The 21,798-nt window shown below is 59.2% G+C and overlaps 2 protein-coding genes and 1 long non-coding RNA gene across 4 annotated transcripts; 2 read left to right on the top strand and 1 right to left on the bottom strand.

The window, feature by feature from the left end:
- The first annotated feature begins 6,302 nt into the window (after positions 1-6,302).
- HOXB8 (homeobox B8) lies at positions 6,303-9,034 on the top strand. Of its 2 annotated transcripts, XM_004591092.2 has the most exons (3): positions 6,303-6,368; positions 6,677-7,148; positions 7,974-9,034. In XM_004591092.2, exons 2-3 carry the CDS (start codon positions 6,725-6,727, stop codon positions 8,279-8,281), a joined length of 732 nt encoding a protein of 243 aa, XP_004591149.1. In that variant the 5' UTR covers positions 6,303-6,368; positions 6,677-6,724; the 3' UTR covers positions 8,282-9,034. The 2 variants fall into 2 exon arrangements, with proteins under 2 accessions (XP_004591149.1, XP_058531843.1); XM_058675860.1 differs by lacking the exon at positions 6,303-6,368 and having other exon boundaries at positions 6,463-7,148; positions 7,977-9,033.
- A 1,053-nt stretch (positions 9,035-10,087) lies between these two features.
- HOXB7 (homeobox B7) lies at positions 10,088-13,779 on the top strand. The gene is made up of 2 exons (XM_058675862.1): positions 10,088-10,955; positions 12,960-13,779. Exons 1-2 carry the CDS (start codon positions 10,556-10,558, stop codon positions 13,211-13,213), a joined length of 654 nt encoding a protein of 217 aa, XP_058531845.1. The 5' UTR covers positions 10,088-10,555; the 3' UTR covers positions 13,214-13,779.
- LOC131482368 (uncharacterized) lies at positions 13,629-17,288 on the bottom strand. The gene is made up of 3 exons (XR_009246923.1): positions 16,753-17,288; positions 14,698-14,766; positions 13,629-13,748 (listed from the first exon to the last, which is right to left on the bottom strand). It is a non-coding gene; the product is annotated as an uncharacterized LOC131482368 (long non-coding RNA).
- Positions 17,289-21,798: the final 4,510 nt, after the last annotated feature.

The raw sequence follows: 21,798 nt of genomic DNA, 5'->3' as shown, positions 1-21,798 counted from the left end.
TTCTGGGAGAACTGGTCGGGGACTAGGAGCAGCCAAGGCCCCAGCGCGCTCCCTGGGGCGCTGGGAGCTCAGCGTGTTCTTCCCCTTCCCGGCCCCTGTGGAGGACCCCCCTTCCCGCCCGCGCGATGCCCAGCGGCCGCCCTGCTCCCTCCTGTGCGCCCCGGGAGACCCGGCCCCTGTGGGCTTGGCTTCCAGCTCGGCCGGTCAGGGTGGCGGTCGGCGCCGCTGCTGCTGCTGCTCTTCCCTGTTCTGAGAACAGGCCCGCGCGCAGGGCCCAGACGCGCCGCTGCACCTCAGCACCAGGAGCCCGAGGACTCCCCACTTCTCGCCCGCTCCCCCGCCCTCCACCCTGCGGACACGCGCCCCTGCGCTTCCCGACCCTGCGAGGGAGGGGGCGGTTCCAGTAGAACTTATTCGCTTTGTCCGTGGCTGTCGTGAAATTGTGCTCGTGTTTTGTGATTTCTTTGGGGCTGGGGAGGGGGGATGATCGTGTCGCTTGTTAGTCGTTGCTTTTAGGGTGGGAGGAGGGAGGGGTGGGGTGGGTGAAAGTGGGGGCGGGTGAGGAGCCTAAGAAGCTCTGACTGTTTTGGAAGAAAAAGAAAATAACAAAAAAATATATATCTCACTCTAGACAACAAATCTCTCGTGTCTTCTTTGGTGCTGGCCATAAGGAGAAATCCCCAAAGTGGGGTTCGGTAAAGCAAGACCCACGGTGCCCCGGGGTTCCCCCCCAACAATGCATGGACGGCTGCCCTGCACAGCTTCAGGTTGCTTCGGGACCCACGTCCCCGGAGGAGCCAAGCCCAGAAGGAGCAAGGACAGGGGACAGTCTCCTCGGGCTCTGGGGTCGCCCGCAATTGCCCACTACCCAGCGAGCCAGAGGGAAAGCCCGGCGCGCAGCGGGCCCCTGAAAACACTTCCGGTCTCAGCGTGCGGAGAACCGCACCTGGGTTTGGCTGCCACCGCACAGAGAGGCCAGGGCAGAAGGAGGAAGCTCCCCGCAGCTCCTTCCTGCCTTCAGGGGTGAGGCTGAGGCCCCGGGAGGGTGGAGGAACTTAAGGGTTGGCGACACCCCGCCTGGGGTCTGCCACGTACACCCCAAGGTGGAGCTGGGGGCAGCACCCCCAGACTGGGAAAGGACGCTGACTGTGGAACGGGAGGCCGAGGGGTCCGGGTCGAGGTCAGTGGGGCCCTCCGTGTCCCTTTCAGACCTTTCTGGTCCTCCCTGCCCTGGCGGATCGTGACGCCCAGGGGTTGTACCCGCGCCGCGGCCCAGCGCTCCCTCGCCAGCCTCCCGCCGCGTTCTTCCCGAGGGACACCCCCGACCCAGCAGCCCGCCCAGACCCTGCAGGCTGGGGCCCAGGTGAGGATCGAACCAAGGCGGGAGGCCACGAGCCTGTGACCGAGCCCAGAGGCTAGGCCTACCCTGATCCAACGAAAAGAGAAAGTGGAAAAAGACGCAGCCCGGCCCGGCCAGGCTTCCCGCACGCTCGGCGGGGAGGATGCCCCGCATGGAGGTTCCAACAGAGCTAGAAAACGGATCTGGTTCTGCCGCGGGTGTAGACGCAGTGCCCTCCCTGTCCTGGGTCCCCGGGCCCGACTGGTGCCCAGAGCGAGCCAAGGAGCCCGGCCTCTGCTCAAAGAAACCGCAAATAAATAAAAATTTAAAAGGAAATAAAACCAGTGAGGCTGGAACCCGGGGCGCAGCACGGTGGGGTAGGGGACCTCGGGCGGCGGCGGGGGTCCCTGCATCCCGAGCAGGGGCGGCTTCCTTCGGAGACAAACAAAACCGAGGTGGAGGCTCGGAAGCCGGAGGTGGGGAAGTCGGTTATCATAAAAGAGCGAGCGAACGAGTGAGCAAGCGCTATTCCGAGAGAGAGAGGCCGGGAGAGTGCGCGCGGAGAGAGGCCGGGAGAGGAATTCAGTGCTGGGCGCGCAGCAATAAAAGAATATGACCGCTATAAAAGTTTATAGCGTATAAATTTCTGAAGGTTAAGAAACTAAACAGCAGCAAAGCAAACAGTGAAGGGAAGCTTTCCGGAGCCGAGCGCCGAGCGAGCCACACGCAGCTGGGTCCCCAGGCTGCGGCACTGGGGAGGGGACAACGTGGGCCGTGGCGGGGCAGCCGCCCGGGGCTGGGACTGGGGGTGGGGCAGCGATGCATTGGGCCCCAGCGGAAGGCGGCAAAGAGAGGGAAGGAGGCAGGGAGGGTCACTTTGTTGTGGCCAAAGCTTCAGTCCGGATTCTGGGGTCTTTTGTCCAGAATACAGGGTCGCCAAGCCGAAGACCCCCTCCCCATGCAGAGGCGCGAGCGCGCAGGTCTGCGGGGATGCCTCCGAACTCTTCCGCAGTCTTTTCTCTTTCTTCCAGGCCTCTTCCTCCCCCTCTGCCCCAGGAAATTCCACCTCTTTCTCTCTGGGGTTTGTAATGATCGTGAGGAGTTGGCAAAGTCCCTCTCTCTTCGGGGGTCAACAGTGTCTGTGTCAGAAATTGAGGTGGATGAGGAGAGATGCAGGTAGAAATGGGGGAAAAAAAGCTTAGGGCTTCTTCGTCCTCTTTTACCCCTCCTCCGTTTTTTCCTGGAGCTGATCCGCACAATTTCATGAATCATTTCCAGATGCATATCCCTCTTCTTTCACCTCCCTCTTTTCCAGTTAAGAATCAAAAGTTTTTTTGGCTGGTGGTTGTATGGCTGGCACTGGCGCATTTTGGCAGCGTGGCCGCTAGATGGCAGCCTTGCTCCATGTGAAAATCCCCCGTGCGCCGGCCGGGTTCGCCAGCGGCTCTGCGCTGCACCTTGCTCGGCCTCGCATCTAGGAAAGGAGCGCTATCAAAAGTCATGAATAATTTGCACGTAATAAAAATATAGGGTTCGTTACGGCCTCCACCCCCACCCCACTTTATAGATTTCAGGTACAATCGTGTCCCCCTCTCTCCTCCAAGGGTCAGTGTTCTGAAGCTGCTCCCACGAGGACCGGTTCATTGCTCCTCTCACCCATTGTGGCCGCCAATGCGTGCAATCGGGGGATAGTGGTAATAATAGGAATAATGGGTGCAAGCCCAAGAGAACCGGTTCGGGCGGCTGAGCCTGTCCACGGAGTGGGGACACAGCTGTGTCTGCAGCGGCGGGAGAGCAGGGCAGGTGAGCGGGCCCGGCAGGCGGTCGGAGGTCCACAACCGTGGCGGCGGCCCAGCGGGCGGCTCACGCTGGCGGGACGGGGGACCCCGGTGAGCCGGCCAGGGGTTGCCCATTTGGGGTGGGGACCCGAGCCGTAGCTTCCGCGGTCTTTTGCAAGCCAGTAGAGCCGGTCAGCCGGGAGGCTGTGCTTCAGCGCCGGCTGCGGATCCCTTTGTACGCATCGGAGTCTGGGCCAAGAGCGCAGGACAAGGGGTCCCTGGTTCGGACATCTCCTCGGGACGTTTCTCCGAGCCCCATATTGAACCCCCAAAAACAGCGCGTGTGCTGAACAGGAGTGGGATCACCCGGGGCGGAGGGGACCGGGAGCTGCAGCTTCCACCGCACGCCTTGCGGCTACCAGGTGAGGCTGCGGCTCCAGCGCTCAGGGCCCGGCCCCCTGGCCTGCCTCGGGTCCTGGGCAATAAAGACGCAGCCTGAGGCCTGGACTCGGACACTTTTCGTTCGGGGCGCCGTGCTCCGTCTCTGCGGTCCTCCTTGTGTCCTCCCGCTGTTGGCCCGACAAACCCGCCTGGAAGGTGAGCGCCCCGCCCCCAGCCCAGCACCCCGCCACCCCGCCGCTGGCTTGGGTCTGCACCCTGCACCGCGCGCACCCAGGCAAGCGGAGTGTCTCCCCAGATTGAGTTTCTACAATATCTCTGCGCTCTACTGGGTGTTTATAAATGAGCCCCTCGCTCTTTCTTGTTTTTTTTTTTTTTTTTTCTTGTAATAGAAACATTTCCCTTCCATCAGGAATTTCTGGCACGGAGTAGGGATGATTGAGAACAAGCCGCTGAATTTCCAGCTCGTCGGTGAGTTCTCAGATCATCATCATAAAATCCCCCGCAGTTGATATAAAAAATTGGTCGCATCCTCAACAACCGAACTCAGCCTCCAGCAGCCTCACTTGCCCCCTCAGCTGCGCCTGGAAAATTCCAGACTCTGATTCTTCTCTCCTTTTTTTTTTCTTTCTCCCCCCACTCCTTCCTTTTAGCCCCTCTCATCCTCACCATTCACTTGGGAAGGACTGAGTGACCCCATGGATTATCCCCTAGGAAAAGGTTCTAGCTTAGTTTTTTATGTGGATTGGGGTGAGTGAGGCCTGCCGAGGTGCTTCTGGGACAGCAAATCCCCATCTCCCCCACCACCACCCAAAAACTACCCACAATGGGCTCTGCCGAGTAGCTAGAAATTCTGCTGTGTTCTTTCCCCCTCTCCCTTCCTTCCATTTCCTTCTGTCCCCCATGCCCTTGGCTGAATAGTTTCTTCCAGAGTCCACTGGCTCCAACCCTCTGCCCCAGGCCTTCTAAATCCTGGCCAGCACTCCAGAGCTGAGACCAAGGGCAAGGAAAGTGGGAGGGCACCGGGCAGCAGGCTCCTGCTGCTGCCTTCCGGGCCTCAGGTCCCCAGGCCTGCCCGGAGAGCCAGGTTTAAGGAGAGACCCCCAGATGGAGGAGACATAACCAGAGATAAGCGGGGAACCCTGAGGCCACTCCCAAGGCCAGGTTAGGTAGTGGTCCAGCCACTGCTACTACCACTGTCCTGGGGACACAGGACCAGTAACTGTTGCCTTGTAGCCACCGAGGGCTTGTAGCAGCAGAAAGCTCAAAGCAACACCACCAAGACCAGGTGGCAAAGCTGGGGTGCCCCGCGCCCGTGGCTCCTTTGGATGCATTGATGGGCCTGGCAGTGCCCATTCCGAGGTGGGGAGGACTGTGAGACACAGCTGCTGGGGAACTGGTTGGGCACAACCTGGGCTAGATTTCTGGGCCCCAAGGCCTGGGTGCAGCTGCAGGACAACCCCACGGGGCATTATCCCAGTGGTGGCATCGTGTCCTTTCCCTCCCACCCAAAGTCTGCCCTCCCAGGTGCCTGGTGTGCTGGAGGACCTACAGGAACCCCCCACGCCCCGTGCCTACCATTCACTCCAGTGAGGCCAGAGCCAGTTAAATGGCATAAGAGCCAAGAGGCAGCTGCCAGGCCAGGCCAGGCCAACCCCGGCAGCTCCCTCATTGGGAAAGTTTCTTGTCCCCTTCCCCGGCCTTCCCCAGGCCCTCTCTCAGACCCCTTGCCCATTGCAGAATGAAGGCCAGTTGTGTGCAGTGGCCCAAGCAAGGTGGAGAGGGGCCTGTGTGGGTAGGGGGGCTCCAGGCAGGTGCTAGACTCCTGCGAGGAGGGGGAAGAGTTCTGAAAAGTCACCATTTGCACCAAAACCCCCCATAATCGGTCTCATTTCAGCTCCGTTACCCCCACGGTGCTGCGGCCCAGCGGCGGGGGCTATGGAAGCTGCGGTTTTATAGCTGTAGAGGAAAGAACTCGTAAAATGCTAACAGCTTTTATGCGCTGTGGCAGCAACAACAGACTTCGGCTTTATTGCGTTTTATAGTTTGTTAAAGAGTTTACAGCCGGTTTTGGGGGGCCGGTTACCCAGCCAGCTCCCTCCACACGATAGTTAAACCTTTATCAATAATAAGGAAATTGATCATTAAAGCCTTAAATATGACTACCTCGTTTGTTTGAAAATATGTTTAGGAGAGGAAGCTGTATGATTTGATAACTTGTATTAAAATACCAATTACATTTATAGGACCTTTTAAAACTCGGCGCAATTAAACCGTGTTCTTTTACATTTTTCCGAAGCGACCCTGACATTTAGAAAGACTCCAATTGCCTCGTTAAAATCGCGAAATTAACAGCGTGCCTCCGCCTGGCGCTTGTGTCTGCGCGTGGGTTTTTTCCGTGACTTCCCCACATCAGTCTTTGGGGGTGGTCTGCGAAGGTATTTGATTTGTTGCGAGGCGAGAGATATCTCATTAATGTAGGTAGTTAAACAGATTTAATCCGTATTCATTCTCTCTCGCTCCCTCTCCCCCCTCACACCCCCTCTCGTCTCTCTCTCTCTCTCCCTGGGTGTTTTTTTTTCCTTCCCCTCCTTTTTTTTCCTCCCCTCTCGCTTCTCACTCCCTGGCGCTCGCTCGCTCGCTCGCTCTCGCTCTCACCCTCGCTCTGCGTTCTGTCCGGGAGGAGTACTGACAAGCCAATAGGATGCGGGGTCTCTAATGGATGCAAATGATCACGAAAAGACAGTGCAAAATATGAAACAACTCATTTGCAGGGAAGTAAATCACCGAAAACTGTTTATGAACTGGCATCCCTTCTTCGAAATGTGAAGCGTGGACCTCTTTAAGTGGCGGTATTTTTTTGTGTGGGGGGTGGGGGTGGGGGGAGGGCGCGCGAGCCCAGGCTGCCATGCAGGCTTAGACTTGGAGGCTTCTCCGTCCTTTTCTATTCCTGGAAATCACAAAAAGTGCGGAGGCTTTGAGATCTTCTTCGCCTTTTCTTTCTTTTTCTTTTCTTTTTTTTTTTCCTCCTCCCTTTTCCCTCTCCTTTCCTGGCGAGGGTGACTAGGAGCCGGCGAATCCGCGTTTTTTCTCCTCTCTCTCTCTCTCTCTCTCCTCTCTCTCTCCCTCCCTTTCCCCCTCCCCACCCCCTCCCCAACAGCCCCCAACTACAGCCTCCGCCGCCGCCGCCGCCTCAAAATTCAATAAAATGAGCTCTTATTTCGTCAACTCACTGTTCTCCAAATACAAAACCGGGGAGTCCCTGCGCCCCAATTATTATGACTGCGGCTTCGCCCAGGACCTGGGCGGCCGACCCACCGTGGTGTACGGTCCCAGCGGCGGCGGCAGCTTCCAGCACCCGTCGCAAATCCAGGAGTTCTACCACGGGCCGTCGTCGCTGTCCACGGCTCCCTACCAGCAGAACCCGTGCGCCGTGGCGTGCCACGGGGACCCCGGCAACTTCTACGGCTACGACCCGCTGCAGCGCCAGAGCCTGTTCGGAGCGCAGGACCCGGACCTGGTGCAGTACGCAGACTGCAAGCTCGCCGCCGCCAGCGGCCTGGGCGAGGAGGCCGAGGGCTCGGAACAGAGCCCGTCGCCCACACAGCTCTTCCCCTGGATGCGCCCGCAAGGTGAGCTCGCGCCGGGGCCGCGGAGGCCCCGAGGCCGGGCAGGCGGCCGGCCAGGCCAGCACCTCTCCCTCCTGCAGAGACCCGGTGCCCGGCCCGCCGCCTTCCCTGGCCTCCTGGCGGCCTCGCTTTCCCTCCTGCTTCCTTCTTTTCTCTCTCCTCCCTCCCTTTCCTTCCTTCCTTCCTTCCTTCCCTCCTCTCTCCCGCTCACTTGATCTCTCCTCTTTTTTTTTTTTTTTTGTTTCTCTCTAAGGGGACAACGCTAAGCGACATTTCCTGAATCCATAAACCCCTCACCAGGCCTTACTTCTTTTCTCCTCACCCTTTTTTCCCCCTTTTACTGTTTTATGGGGGGTTGTGGAGAGAGGGCGGTGGGAGTGGGGGCGCTCAGCTTTTGCACTTTTCGATTGCTTTATAGTTTAATTGCCCTGAAGAAACTTTTCTTCTGGGGCATAGGCTCTGGGGTCTTTATAAGGTGGGTCCATTCTCCCCCCACCTCCCCCACACATCCTTCCTTCTAAAGTTTATGGCACTTTTCATAGATTTGAACCCCAGCCCCCCACCCACTCTGATGAGGGTTATCAAGGGAGGGGGGTCCCCTTGGATTCGGTGGTGGCCGAACCCCTCACCGCCCCCACCCGGCCCCGCACCCCCTCTGCTGAGCTCGGCCTCTCAGCGCCCCCCCTCCGCCCTCGCTCGGGGAGAAGGTCCCCCTGCCAATATTATACTGGTCTCCTAGGCTGGTTCACGAATCTTCCAACCTTCCCCGTGTCTGCCCCCTCCCCCGCCCTCCCCTCCCCTCCGTCTCGCCCTTTCCCCCCTTCCCAGCAGCCGCCGGACGCAGGCGAGGCCGGCAGACTTACAGCCGGTACCAGACCCTGGAGCTGGAGAAGGAGTTCCTATTTAACCCCTATCTGACTCGCAAACGGCGGATCGAGGTGTCGCACGCGCTGGGACTGACAGAGAGACAGGTTAAAATCTGGTTCCAGAACCGGAGGATGAAGTGGAAAAAGGAGAACAACAAAGACAAGTTCCCCAGCAGCAAATGCGAGCAGGAGGAGCTGGAGAAGCAGAAGCTAGAGCGGGCCCCGGAGGCAGCGGACGAGGGCGACGCGCAGAAGCCTGAAAAGAAGTAGTGGGCTCCAGCTGGGACTGCCAGGGCCGCGGCCGCCCGCCCGCCCGGCCCGCCCGAGCGCGCCCGGCCCAGCGAGCCAGCGGGCCCGGGGCCTCCCACCGCAGCGACCCCGCCGCGCCAATCCCCGCTAGTGGTAGTTTCTCGTAATAGCTTCTGTGTGTGAGCTGCCGTGGATTCTCTTCCCTTCTCTCGGGCCCGGGGCTGGGGGGGGGGTCGGAAAAAAAAAAGAGAAGGATTTTCAGCAAGGACTCCCTCGCCCCGCGAGGGCGAGCGGCTGCGGCCCAGGCTGCGCCCCCCTAGTGCCCTCCCCCTTGTAAAAAGCTTCCTTGTGCAATGTTTTTTTTTTCTTTGAACGTGCTTCTTTGTAATGACCGAGGTACCGATTTCTGCTAAGTTTTCCCAACAACATGAAACTGCCTATTCACGCCGTAATTCTTTCTCCCTCCCTTTCTCTCTCTCTCTCTCTCTCTCTCTCTCTCTCTCTCTCTCTCTCGCCGCGTCCTCATTTCCCCTCCTCTGTCCCCACCGCCGCCCCCACCCCCCAGCTCGCTGGCTTTCTCTCTCTGGCTTCTCTCTTTTCCTCCCCTCCTTCGGTTTGACAATTTTGTCTTAAGTGTTTCTCAAAAAAAAAAAAGGTTACCTTAGTTAGCATGCGCGCTGTGGGCAATTGTTAAAAGTGTTCTTAGGTTTACTGTGAAGAGAATGTATCCTGTATCCGTGAATTACTTTATGGGGGGAGGGAGGGAGGGCTAATTATATATTTTGTTGTTCCTCTATACTTTGTTCTGTTGTCTGCGCCTGAAAAGGGCGGAAGAGTTACAATAAAGTTTACAAGCGAGAACCTGAGACTGGCCCGGCCCGCGTTCCTCACCCACTGCCCGGCGCCTCGTAGAGCCCGGCTGGGGGCTGGGGGCTGGGGGCTGGGGCGGGGAGGTGATTGGGGTGGGGGAGCCGGTCACCGAGCTGCTGCTGTGCCGGCCCAGGCCAGGCCGCAAGAGGAGGGGGCGAGGGGGGCGGCTGGCGGCAGGTGGTGCGAGTCCCCCGGCCCAGGGGCGCAGGGGGCGAGGGAGGCGGCTGCTCGGGATTGGTTGGAGAGAACGACGAGGGAGGGGAGCAGAGAGAAGCCCCCTCCCCTCGCGTTGGCAAGGCCGCCCAAGCCCGGGAGACCTCGGCACCCAGGGCGCGCGCCGAGGAGAGGCGCCGGGGGGCTGCTGGCTGCGTCTCCGCGCCACACCACCCCCTCTTTGTTTCTCGGAGTGCGAGGTGTGTGTGTGTGTGTGTGTGTGTGTGTGTGGAGTTCGGGGCTGCTGAGCACGCTGATATTTCTCTCCAACTCCGGTGGGGGGAGCGGGAGGGGAGGCACAGGCTCTTCCCCACCTCAGCCTCCCTGGGACGTGGCCACCTCCGCGCGGCTCCGAGGCGGTGGCTCGCCGCCTTCCTTCCTTGGCTGCACGGCTCCTCCTGCAGCCTCGCTCGGCCTGGGCATCCGCCTCCGGGAACCGAGAGGGGAGCGTGCCTGCGCCGCGCTCCTCCCTTCCTCTCTCCCCACCCCCACCCACTCCACCTTTTCCTTTTATTATTATTATTATATTTTTTTCTTTCTGAAGCCACCAGACAGTGCGGTGTCCAACGCCCAGGGAGGCCCGCGAAGCCTCGCTCCGTGCGTGTCTTCTGGGGCGTCCAGGGAGCCGGGAGGCCCACCCCGCTCCGCACCTGGGGAGAACCAGGCCGACTGGCCCTAGGCTCCGGGCCAGGCCGCCTCCGGCCGTCCCCATATCGCCGACCTGGACGCAGCCGGCCGCGCGCTCCGCCCCTGGGTTCGTCTCCGGCTCGGGAACGCGCTCGGCAAGTGGCTGCGAGGGGGCGACCCCCCAACCGCACGCTCCGAGCTTATTTATTTTCACTTGCACTCAACTTCTTTCTCCCTCCGCCCCCCCAAATCTGGCCTGCAAGCTGCCTCTAGCCTGGGGGAGCGGGTGACAGCAGCTCCCCGAGACCCCCCCAACCCCAAGCCACGGGGCTCGGCTCTCCCATCCATTATTGATCATATTTTATAAATCCAACGCCACACAATTTTTTCCACATTACCGGGGAGCCGTGGGGAGGCCGTCCGGCCATTGGCGGGAGGACCGTCACGTGGGAGGGGTCACGTGGCCCAGAGAGGAAAAAGGGGGTCCTTTTTGGTGTAAATCTGGACTCTAATTCTGTAATATATCAAGGAATCTCGTAAAACCGACACTAAAACGTCCCTGCCTACAAATCATCCGGCCAAATTATGAGTTCATTGTATTATGCGAATGCTTTATTTTCTAAATATCCAGCCGCAAGTTCGGTTTTCGCCACCGGAGCCTTCCCCGAACAAACTTCTTGCGCCTTTGCCTCCAACCCCCAGCGCCCGGGCTATGGAGCGGGTTCGGGCGCCGGCTTCGCCGCCTCGGTGCAGGGCTTGTACCCCGGCGGGGGGGGCATGGCCGGCCAGGGCGCGGCCGGCGTCTACGCGGCCGGCTACGGGCTCGAGCCGAGTTCCTTCAACATGCACTGCGCGCCCTTTGAGCAGAATCTCCCCGGGGTGTGTCCCGGCGACTCCGCCAAGGCGGCAGGCGCCAAGGAGCCGAGGGACTCGGACTTGGCGGCCGAGAGTAACTTCCGGATCTACCCCTGGATGCGAAGCTCAGGTAACGCAGCGCACCGAGCCGTCCTCGAGCCGCAGCGGCCGTGGTGGGGGGGACACATTTCCCCAGAAGGCGCCCCCGCTTTCCGCGACCAGAGTTCTCCCGGGCTTGGGGATGCGGCATCCTCGCCAACCTCGCCGGACCCGGGGCACCGCCCCCGCCTTCCCACTCGAGTTGGGTGCTCTCTGGCTCGCTCAGCCTCCCCCGGCGGATCTCTCTCTTCACCCACCGACGCCGCCGCGGCGCTCCGAGCCCCCAGCCCGTCCCGTCCCCCGCCCCCCATCCCTGCCTCCTGGCCTTTTAGCTTTAAATATTTATCAGCAGCGCCGGCACGGGCTGGAGACGAGGCCGTTTGTCTTGCGAGGGAAGGCTGGGGTTTGCAGAGAATAGCCATTAGGGTCTCCTCTGCCCTCCTCCCTTCCCCCCGCCGGGGAACTCGGCTCAGGGTGTGTCCCCTCCACCCCCAGCTCAAGTATGGGGGAGGGGGCCACAGCGCCAAGCAACTCTCCCCTCCCCCTTCCTTCCCAGCCAACCCGGCTCCCCCATGAATCCCATCAGGACAATTAGAAGTGGGCTCTGGAGGCCTCGCGGGAGAGGGGGAGGGAGGGGAGAGGAAACCGGGACCCAGCCAGTGACACCAAACCAGACAGGCAGGTGGAAGGAAGGGTGCTGAGGCTGGCAGAGCTGCGGCTCCTGAAGCCCACTCCCCCAGTGAACTTGCACGGTCAGCAGCCTGCTGGGAGCCACAGCTTGTTCCCTCAAGAACATTTCCCAGGACTCCTAGGCACCTCTGGACATCTGGCCACCAAGTGTAGAGGTGACCCTGCGGAAAGGCATCCCTCCTCTTGGGGCGAGGGAGGGAGAGGGGACACTAGGAATCCCTGGAGCCAAAGCAAAGCTGCAGAGTGTGGGCCACCGTGGTAATAGTCCCTGTAGGGACACCAAGAGACCAGGGGATTCATGTGTAAGGGAGGGGTGTCCTGGCCAGCCAGGTCTAGACAGATGGGACTTGGTTGGGGGGTCAGTTCCACAGCTCAGAAGGACCAAGATCTGTGTCTGAGGCTCGCAATGCAGCCAGAGTTGGTGGCCAGGAGGCGGCCAGCTCTCCCACCATCAGTATTGGCGGTCACAGTTCCCATTACCTGTTTCATAATTCGACTGCCTTTCCAGTTGATTTATCAAAGCTCCAACTTTTCTTCTCATAAACAATTCAGTTTGGCTTTTATCTGACTTGAAAATAAGCCCCCTTGGCCCTCCCCCATCTGTCTGCCCCCCAGGAGGGCTGGCACCAGCACCTCTCCCTAAGGTTGGGGGGGAGGGGGGCCCCACCCGGACCTGCCACCCACCCACCAACCACCTGGACACTTCCTCCTCTCCGCCTCTCCCTTCCTGGAGGCCCACACAGGTTGCCCTGGACAACTGAGCTGTCTGACCCTGAGTGGCAGCTGTCCTTGGGTCCACTTCATGCTCTAAGGAAATGTGCCAATCCTTGCCTCCACCTCCTTCCACAACATGGTGTGGTGCAGAGGGGATGGAAGCTGAGCCTGGGAGACCCCTTTGTCTCCTGTTCTTCTTGGGAAACACACTTCCAGGGCCCCTAGCACAGCTTCCAACACCCCTTAGGGTCAGAGACAGCATCCAGAGGGGGCAGGCCTACTGGCAGGTGGTAATGGAGGCCCCTCTCCCTTCGCCTCACATTGACCCCTGAGGAGCAAGGCTTCCTGGGGCCAGGAGGTAGATCTTGGTGTTCAGACCTCAGACGTGTAGCAGGTTGAACCAGACTTCTTGGATGGAAATTTGGCAGGATGGCCTGGGGAGCCAGCAGAGAGGCCACCTGCAGGCAGGCTTAAAGAAAACAGCAGCACACAGGGAGGGGAAGGGATGGGGCTGGGTACCAGAAGGGAGAAATGGGTGCAGTGAGAATGTTCTAAGAGGGGGGGTGTATGCAGGGGAGCTTCTGAAGTTTTCTGCACCCCCTGAGTTTTCTCCTTTAAAATCCACCCGCAGGGACAGACCGCAAGCGAGGCCGCCAGACCTACACGCGCTACCAGACGCTGGAACTGGAGAAGGAGTTCCACTACAACCGCTACCTGACCCGGCGGCGGCGCATCGAGATCGCGCACGCCCTGTGCCTGACCGAGCGCCAGATCAAGATCTGGTTCCAGAACCGGCGCATGAAGTGGAAAAAGGAGAACAAGTCTGCAGGCCCAGGGACCAACGGGCAGGACAAGGCCGAAGCCGAGGAGGAGGAGGAAGAGTGAGGGACCGGCGAAAGGCGGAAGGAGAGAGAACAGAAAGGGACAGAGGGAGACGCCCTGCTCTGGGAACTGAACCAGGAAATTCAGATCAAATAGGGAAAAAATCGCAACAGCTCTGTTTAAATGAAAGCGATGTTTAAGTGGTGTAGAGCCAGAGAAAGGAGAGATGCTGGTTCCTCAATACTGTAAAAAAAATACTACCTATAGGAAGTGTGGAGTTTGTTTTTTAACCATATGGGAAGGACATGATCTACCTGTTCTGTATCTTTCTGGAATTCATCCCCCCTTTTCTATGTTGCTGCTGTAACGTCTTTGTAAAATTTCGCTGTTTTGTAAGCTCCCCTCTGACACTGTGGACTGTGGGTCTGGACTAACCTGTGTGGCGTCCCCTGCCTTCCAAGCCTGCCCATTCCCAGTAGTGGCACTGAAGGGGCTTCAGGAAGCCCCAAGAACCCACCTCCTGACCCGTTGTCCCCAGGGACGCTGACTGCAGCGCCTTCTCCTGACAAATCCCCGGCTCTTTACATTCGGTGTGTACCTGAAGGATGGAAAAATAAAATGCAATTTAAAAAATCAGCAGATGCCATATTTTCTTTGTCTCCCCAAATCCCTCCGCTTCCCACCCATGTTCTTGTGTGCTGGATCTACACCTTGTCCTGTTGACCCCCGCTCTGGGGGCCTCCAGCTAGCGAATCCCACCACCCCACAAACACTTTGCCCTTGGGATCTTTCCCACATCCGGACATACCGGAATGCATATAATTACACTGATCTGCAGGCCCATGTAGTGTCTAAATAAGTACACGGCCATAATGTCTCTCTCTCTCTCTCTCTCTCTCTCACACACACACACACACACACACACCCCAGATTCTTGTGTTTCTAAAATGGTCGCGCTGGGCCTTCCTAGGATCTGCACGCCACACCCTGGGTGTGCGCGCTTCACCTCCATTCACCGGCTCTCGCAGACGCCAGGATAAACAGCGCTGCACGTTCGTATGTCGGCGTAGAAAAACACACAGATCCACTCTTGCCCCCCAGGAAACGTCTCACCTCGATCTCACATTGATTTTTCCCCCAAAACAGAAAACCCCTCGGTTGCACGGCCTCTCTTACTGCCCTAGCCTCGCAATCGGGCTACTGGGCAGCGCCATCGCCAAACCAGAAGCGGCAGCGCTAGGCTCCACGCGAAGGAAGCGACCCAATCCACTCCCGCCTCTGGTTCGGTCTGTGGAGGTGGCCAGGCTGGGGAGGGGAGGCCTCAGGGCGCCCCCCACCAGGCCGGGCCTGTCTGCGAGTTTCTGCTTCCTTGCTGGCTTGCTCCCCAAACATCTTCGGCAGGAGCAGTCAGTTATTTGGTTGCAATTTATTTTTAATGTCACTTACGTACATTTATTTAATTTTAGTTCGACACAGGCGACCCAAATAAACGTGTTTCATGTGCAGGGGGTGGATGGGGGACAAATGAGACCAGGGCGCGACTTTACCGGGCTGGAGTTTCCGCGCCGCTCGCCACCGGGAGCTTCCTCTGCGCCGCCGCCGCTTTGGAACCTCCCCTTGAGCAGAAAGACGAAACAAGGAAACACGTTTGGGGGAGAGGTTATTTCGTTTCCTGCATTTGGGCACTGGGAGCACGGATCAAAATACAGGGGGGATTTTAGAGACGCTGGGAAGCAGTGGCGATTTTAGGTGTGTGTGGCTTCAAAACGCTCCCCTGATTGCAGGGCAAAAACCAAAACACCCACTGTTTTTCTGCAGGTAGGTCTCTCAAAGCTGATTTTAAATATTTATTCGATTACAAACCCTGGATTGCTTTCGTTTCCTGGGACAGCATTGGGGGGGGAAGGTTGGTTTTATGAGACCCTGTTTAAACTGAATTTGTAAGGAAAAGGACCCAAACCCGGGGTTTCTTCTCCCGCTCCTGACTGCAGAACTCCTAGGAAATCCCCTGAAGCTGTTTTAGGGATATCGCCTGGGGCCTGGCCCTGAAGCGAGAGATACCAGAAACAGGCACGTTCCTCCCTCTATTTTTGAGGGGTAAAGCAGAGAACCCAGTTTTGGACTCTGCTTTGACCCCCATCCAGGCCACCTTTTCCTTTGGGGTCAAAAATAGGCCCTGGATGGGTAGGTGGGGAGTCTAGGACGAGGGGTGAGCCAGCAGGTTCAGAGGGAGAGAGGGGAGGAGGAAGGTGGCAGCGAGGCAGCTGGGCAACCTGGGCCCGGCTCTTCCACTTCCCCTCGGAACCGCTTCCTCACCATCCCCACCCGTGGCTTGGAGGGGGTGTGATTTTTACTAGGAGATGGGGGGCAGGGCTGCTGTGGGAAACATGGAGGCTCTCCCCCAACTGGCCCCTGGGGGCTTCTGTGCCCTGATTCCCTGCACCCCAAAATTCACCCCGTGCTAGGCATGGGTTTCCCCCAGAAAAAGAGAGAAAGAGAAGAAAGGAAGATGGCGACTGAGGAAAAGGTTGCTGGTGGAGCAGCCATGAAGAAATGCAATAAATTCCTTGTTGTTTTATGAAAATTTACAACTTTGTGATAGAAGTTTATGAGTGGTTGAATCCAGCGATTGGCCGGCGCCGGTCATGTGGCCGGGCGATCGTGAACATGAACTTTTTATCATTTCCCTGGTGGTTATAATGCAGCATTCTTTTGGACACCACACCTAGGTCGGAGCACTGTCCTCCTTCAGGCTCAGCCTCTTGATATTTTTATACTTCAATATCAGCTCCATAGAGCCAAAGAGAGAGAGAGAGAGGAAGAGGGGGGAGTGGAGAGGAGAGAGGGAGAGAGAGTGGGAAGGAGGGGTGGGAATTACACAAAGACAGAAGCAGAAATAATTTTGATTCCTAAGTTAATTTGCTTGCTGATCTGGGATTTTACTCACCATGAAGGGTCATTGGACAATCTGCCCAGGACCACAGCCTGATACCATTTTTCAAAGGCAGAACTTACTCTATTTTCTATGCAAATATCAGAGCCGCCAACCTTCCACTCTCCCAAGCCGGAGAAGGGGAAAGGACGGCTCGCGATTTAGCCCAAGATTACCTGGGAGCAAAGAAGAAACGGAAGGCTCTGTTTAGCCCCTTTCCTCCCCACCCTTTTCCGTCCGGAGGGGTGGAAAAAGAAAACCCCTGTCGGCAAAGGTAAGGGAGATTCTACAATTCTTTTCTCATTCTTGTGCCTTGCTTTTGTAGGGGGTGGGGCTTGGGGTTCCCCCCTCCTCCCTGTCTTCAAGAGGGGGCTGATACCCATCTCTGGGGCGCTGCAGGGACAAGGCTTCCCGGCAATTCGGCGATGGGGAGAGGGGTGGCTGCTTCCTGGAGGGGGAGCCTAGGCGGGGAAGGTGGGAGGAGGAAGCCAAGGGGCCCCGGAGTTGCCCTTTTAAGCTGCGGAAGGCTTAAGGGGGGCGGGAGGAGAGGGAGAGAAGATGAGGGGTGTTTGGGCTTCGAGGATCCCAGAGGGAGAAGCCAGCGGCTGGGGGTCTCTGTGGATTGCACCCCACCTCCCACCTCCTGCCCCTGGCCCCGGCATCCTCCTACCCCCAGCTGCCCCGCGCGCAGGTCTCTTGCCCGGTGCGGGTTAAGGCGGTTTTCCCCGGTAGCCTTGGCGGGAGGGGCGGTGGCGCCGGCGCCGCCACCGCCGAGGGACGTCCTGGTCTCCCGAGGGCCTGGGAGTCTCCGCGGAAGCTGGAGAGACACAGAGAGGACAATTCAGAGACCGCGGTGTCCAGCATCTCCCCCTCGGAGACGTGTCTGACACGGAAGGCGCGTGGGTGGTGGCGCCCACTGCGGGGGAGCGAGCCCCACGCTGCGGGAGGCAGTGGTGTGGTTGTGATGCGGTAGGTCACGCGTGTTGCCTTCCCTGCCATGTTGAGTCTGAGGCTTGTGCGTTAACTGGTGCTGCGGTGTGGATCTCGGTGGAGGACGTCGTCGTGCGCTATGGGCGCGCGTGTGTGTGTCTGCCGTGGGAACCTCTCAAACTTTCCTGTACCCAAACGCAGTGGTTGTGAAGACGTTGTTGGAGCGTGGTGGTGTGTCTAGGCTTGTGAGCCCAGAAAGAAAGCCAAGAATAAGGGAGAAAATTCTATTACGGATCTGAGGGTGTCCTCATGGAACCCAGGCACCTCGCCCTGTGCGTCCGAGGCGCGGATTTCGCACGCACACTCCCCAGACGGGTCTCCAGGCGTGGAACAGGGTGTGTGTTGGGGTGGGGGGAGGAATCGCTGGGCAGGAGGCAGGAATTGCTGGAGTAGCTGGTGAGGTGGGGGAAGGCGCATGGCCTGGAGCAGGAACTGAGGAGTGGAGGCGAAGCCAACAATTCAGAGATGGGCGGCGGTATCAGTAGCCGCAGCGGGCGGCAGAGGCTGTGGTCTGCGTCGTTTTGCGCGCCTGGGTGGCTTTGATCTTTCTTAAGCCTAAGTGCAGGCCGTCTGCTCTCAGACCTCTGGTAGCGGGTTGCGTGGGTATGCGCCTGTTTGTGTGTTGGGGAATAGAAGGCGTGTTGGATCCCTCGGTCCTGAGCTGGGAGGACAGGGACGACGCAGCCACTTGTGGAGCGGGAAGGGGTCTCCAGGGGCCCCTTGTGCAGGCCTTGAGCGCAGGCCAGCTGAGCCGGTGCCGGGATGGAGCCTCCGGCCTCGGCTTTGTAGCCGGAGGCGTTGTATGCCGGGGCCCCGACGGCACCCCTCGGGGGCCTGTTCACCTAAGGGAAAAGCCCCGACCGCACTTGGGGCGTAGAAGGGCTTTTTCTTCCAGAGGTCTTGGTTGGTTATAAATCGTTCCTCGTCCGGTTTGCTCCGACCCAAATTATGCGGTTTGCTGCCATCTACCGTCCGTTCCGAGACACGCGGCTTCGGAGACGCCGGCCCCTCGACACCGCCCGAGCGCGGAGCCCTGGCCGGGGGCGCGCGGGCTCGGCAGGGCTGGGGGGATCCCGCCCCTCCCTCCCCTGCAGCGGATCCTGGGGCCCCAAGATGTGCCTCAGAGCTCGGAGCCAGTCTCTCATCCCGCGCTGTCCTTTCCCCTCCTTCCCCTCTCTCCTCTCACCCCAAAGCTGGCGGCGGCCAAGCCAGGAGGCGAGCAGCTTCTCCCTCCCAGGGGCGCATTCGGGGAGGACGAAGCCCGCGGCCCTGGGGGCCCCCTCCTCGGCCGGCCGCCCAAGCTCGGGCCGCGGGAGGGATCCCAGACCGAGGCTGCTCCGGGTTTATTTGGTTTTCTTTTCAGCCAAGGGAGGCAGCCGGCAGGGGAGGTGCCCGGGGCCGGCAGTTCCACTCGGCTGTCAAAAGACAAACCGAGCCTGTATTCTTGCAATTGGCTGGGGGGGCGGGCGAGTGTGTGTGTGTCCTTGGTGAAGGAATTAGGCCGAATTTTCTGGAAACTATTGGTGTCTGCCGATGAGCCTCGTCCCCTCCCCCCATCCACCACCGTTTCCAGCGAAATCGCCGCTAACGCGTGTCTAGGGAGAAAGTTGGGAGTGGGCAGAGATGATTCAGGAATCCAACCCTGGCACTTTACCGGTCTTCTCCACCCTCACCCCCGGCTCGCCCGAGCGGTGGGCGAGAGCCAGGGACGTGCCCCCGCCGCCGCCGCGCCCGGATTCTGGCCCCGGTCTCACGGGTTACTGATTAGCTCGGGCTTTCAGGCCGCAAGAGGAAACGCTCCTTTCAAGGTGCTGTGGCCCCAACTCCAGGGCGGGGGCTCCAGGAAATTGCCTGTGGTGCCAAGCAGGCTGAGGGGTCGGTTACCAGGCTGTGACTGGGAGCTGCTGAGAGCCGAGGGGCCCCGCGGTGCTGGGGGAGGGGGTAGGAGCGAGCCCTCGGGGCTGTGGCCCCACGCGCCACTGACCGCACCTCGTGGAGGCCGGGCCTCAGGAGCAACCCTTCCCCACCCCCTCCCGCAGCGATGGGGACTTGGTGGCGGTTGTGAGGCCCGGCTCAGCCAGTGCCTCTGCCGGAGGCCCCTGGGGGACATTTTTTTTCTTTCAGGCAGAAACAGAAAGGCAGGTAGGGAGAGTAAGAGGGAATAAATAGCATGAAGAAATGAAACATCCTAGGGCTTTTAGGGGTGCCTCTGGATTAGGGGCGGGGGGGGGTGGGGAACAGGATAGGGAGAGCAGGCCAGATCCAGCCACCACTGCCCATTCCTCTCTGAAGATGAGAGGATGCCGCTCATTTGCATAATGGAAATGAAGTCTTTGTACCTCTGTTTGGACCAGTCCATTTTTAGGGCCAAAGTGTTCTGGGGTGCAAGGAGCCTCCCCTCACCTGGGGGAGCCAGCACGTCGAGAACAGATCACCTGAGCCCAAGAAAAGAGCTGTTGTGAAATGTTTTCCTCTGGGGAGCTGGGTGTGGGCGGGTAGGAAGGCGTCTGCCACCCAGAGAGCTGGGGAAGGAGCTTGGTTCTTAGAGAAAACGGAGGCCTGGCTGACGGCTCTCCACCCCCACCCCACCTCCCACACCCGCAGGCCAGCACCCCTCCCAGGGAGGAGAATCCTATTCCTGAAACATTCTCCTGGGAGCTTCGAGGCGCGTGTGCTCACCCCATGGGTCAATGTGGAAATTCACAGCGGGAAGTGCAGTGGAACCTTGTGCAGCCCGTTCCAAGGCTTGGGGCTCGGTTACGTGCACATCCCTGGGGCGGAAGGGCACACACAGGTCTGCAGACGCCCCTGAGCAGCGGGAGGTGGTGCGCCCTGCGCGCACTGACATGCTCCCCTGTGGAGACAGACAGCAGCGGATGGAACTACCTGGCTCCAGGAACCACAGGGTCTCTGGCCCAGCCCTGCCTGCCTGCCTGTTCTTTTTCCCAAACAAACGGATCAGACGAATAAACGCTCATAAATACCTCTGGGCTTAGATAAGAGCGATGAGGCGCTATTTCCTTTCATGCCCGACTCCAGGCACCCGGGCCCTGCCTGCAGTGGCTCCGACTCCCGACAGGCAACCTGCAGAGGCGAGGTTAAATTGCAGATGATAGCTAAGGCTCTACTGCTTCTACCTCCCGGAAAGACACCCAGCCTTTTCCCGCTGTCTCCCTTAAATCCACAATCCGAAGGGAAGACAACGTGGCTCGCAGCCGGGGAGGGCTGAGGCCCAGGGAGGAAGAGAGGTGCACACAGTCATCACCACCTCACTGCTCAGTGGCCCCTGCTCTGCATATAACCTGAGCTTCAGTGGGGGCATCCTAGCTTCTCTGTCCCTGGGGTCCTTGAGGTGTTTTCTTTCAATACTCATCAGAAACTCCCACAGGGGTCCCGCAGGCTAGGAAGGGCTTGGAGAGCCATCCAGGGATGGCCACTGGGCCAGGAAGGTACAGCCCAGAAGGTGGTCTGAGTCCAGACATCCTCGGAGCCTGCAACTTGTCACCCAACCTCAGCTCCTCTGCCACCATCTCTGGGGTGATGGACCACCCAGCACCAGGCAAAGCTGCCTCCCAAAGAACAAGGTAGGGGACAGTCAGGCCAAGTGTATGTTTTATTCCCCTGGGCCCTACCTGGCCCCTGCCTGGACAGTGGGCCCCCTTCGTTTCCTGGTTTATGTGCCCCTCTTAGATTGCTGGGAAAGCCTTGGGAGCTCTGGCTCCAGCTTGAGCTTGGATGAGAGAGAGGCAGAGACAATTCTATGTGACACCCAAGCTTGCTCAGCAGCAGTGAGACAGGTGACACAAATGTGGGGTGTGGGAGGGACTTGGAGAGATGCTGTGAGTCACACAGAAGAGCCAGGAGTGTGCACTGGTGGCTAGACACTGCCCGCTGAGGTCCCAGAAGGACCAGGCCACCCCCACCCCCGCCTTGTCAAAAACCGAGGTTTGAGAATAAGTGGATTTTAAAAAGAACCGTCAGCTTCCAGGGAGACCTGGAAAGGGGGTCGGAGCACCCTCTCTCTTGCTGGCAGTCCCTGGTTACAGCTGTGAGGAGGGTCCACAGTGGAAAAAGGAATCCTCGCCCTCACCCCAACTCTGTACCCGGACGTGGTGGGATGCTCTTGCTTCCTTAAACAGCTGTAGCCCAGGACATTCTGTCTTGGAATTGGAAGTGGGACTGGAGTAACGGTTGCAGGCAGGAGACTGCACATCAGACAGATAAAGTCATGGAGCTAGGGGTGAGGGGCTCCTCCCCAGAGTCCCAAAAGTGTTGGTGGTGGTGGGGGGGGGGGGGAACTAGTCCCTTGCTCCTTCCTGGGGTGAGCGGCTGCCCGCGGGGACTGGGCAGACTCCCGCACAGCCTCGGGAAAAGCTCCCAGCCCCCAGAGTGAAGGAGCAAGCTGGGCTCTGGCCCTCCAGCCGGCAGTAGCAGCTGCGGAGCCCTGCTCTCCCAGGCAGGGGGATCTGGCCTGCCCCTCAGCTCCTAGAAGTTGTGGGTGCGCAGGAATAATGGACATAAACCTGCAGGGGAGAAGGCAGGATCTGATGCGGAGGGAGGGAAGGCTGCTGGCCGAATCCTCAGAAGGAGGGTGTCTCTCTGCAGAGGGTACAATTGAGAACTCTTCTCACCTCCCTGCAACTCGCCACCCCCGGAACCGACCCAACTGGCTTTCCCGTCCTCTCCTCCACACATTGGGGGGAGAGCTATTCACCCCTCCGTGGAA

The sequence above is a fragment of the Ochotona princeps genome, chromosome 17, assembly GCF_030435755.1.
Source record: "Ochotona princeps isolate mOchPri1 chromosome 17, mOchPri1.hap1, whole genome shotgun sequence".
Classification (NCBI taxonomy): domain Eukaryota; kingdom Metazoa; phylum Chordata; class Mammalia; order Lagomorpha; family Ochotonidae; genus Ochotona; species Ochotona princeps.
The sequence above is the reverse complement of the archived record's forward strand: the minus strand, read 5'-3'. Positions and strand labels throughout refer to the sequence as shown.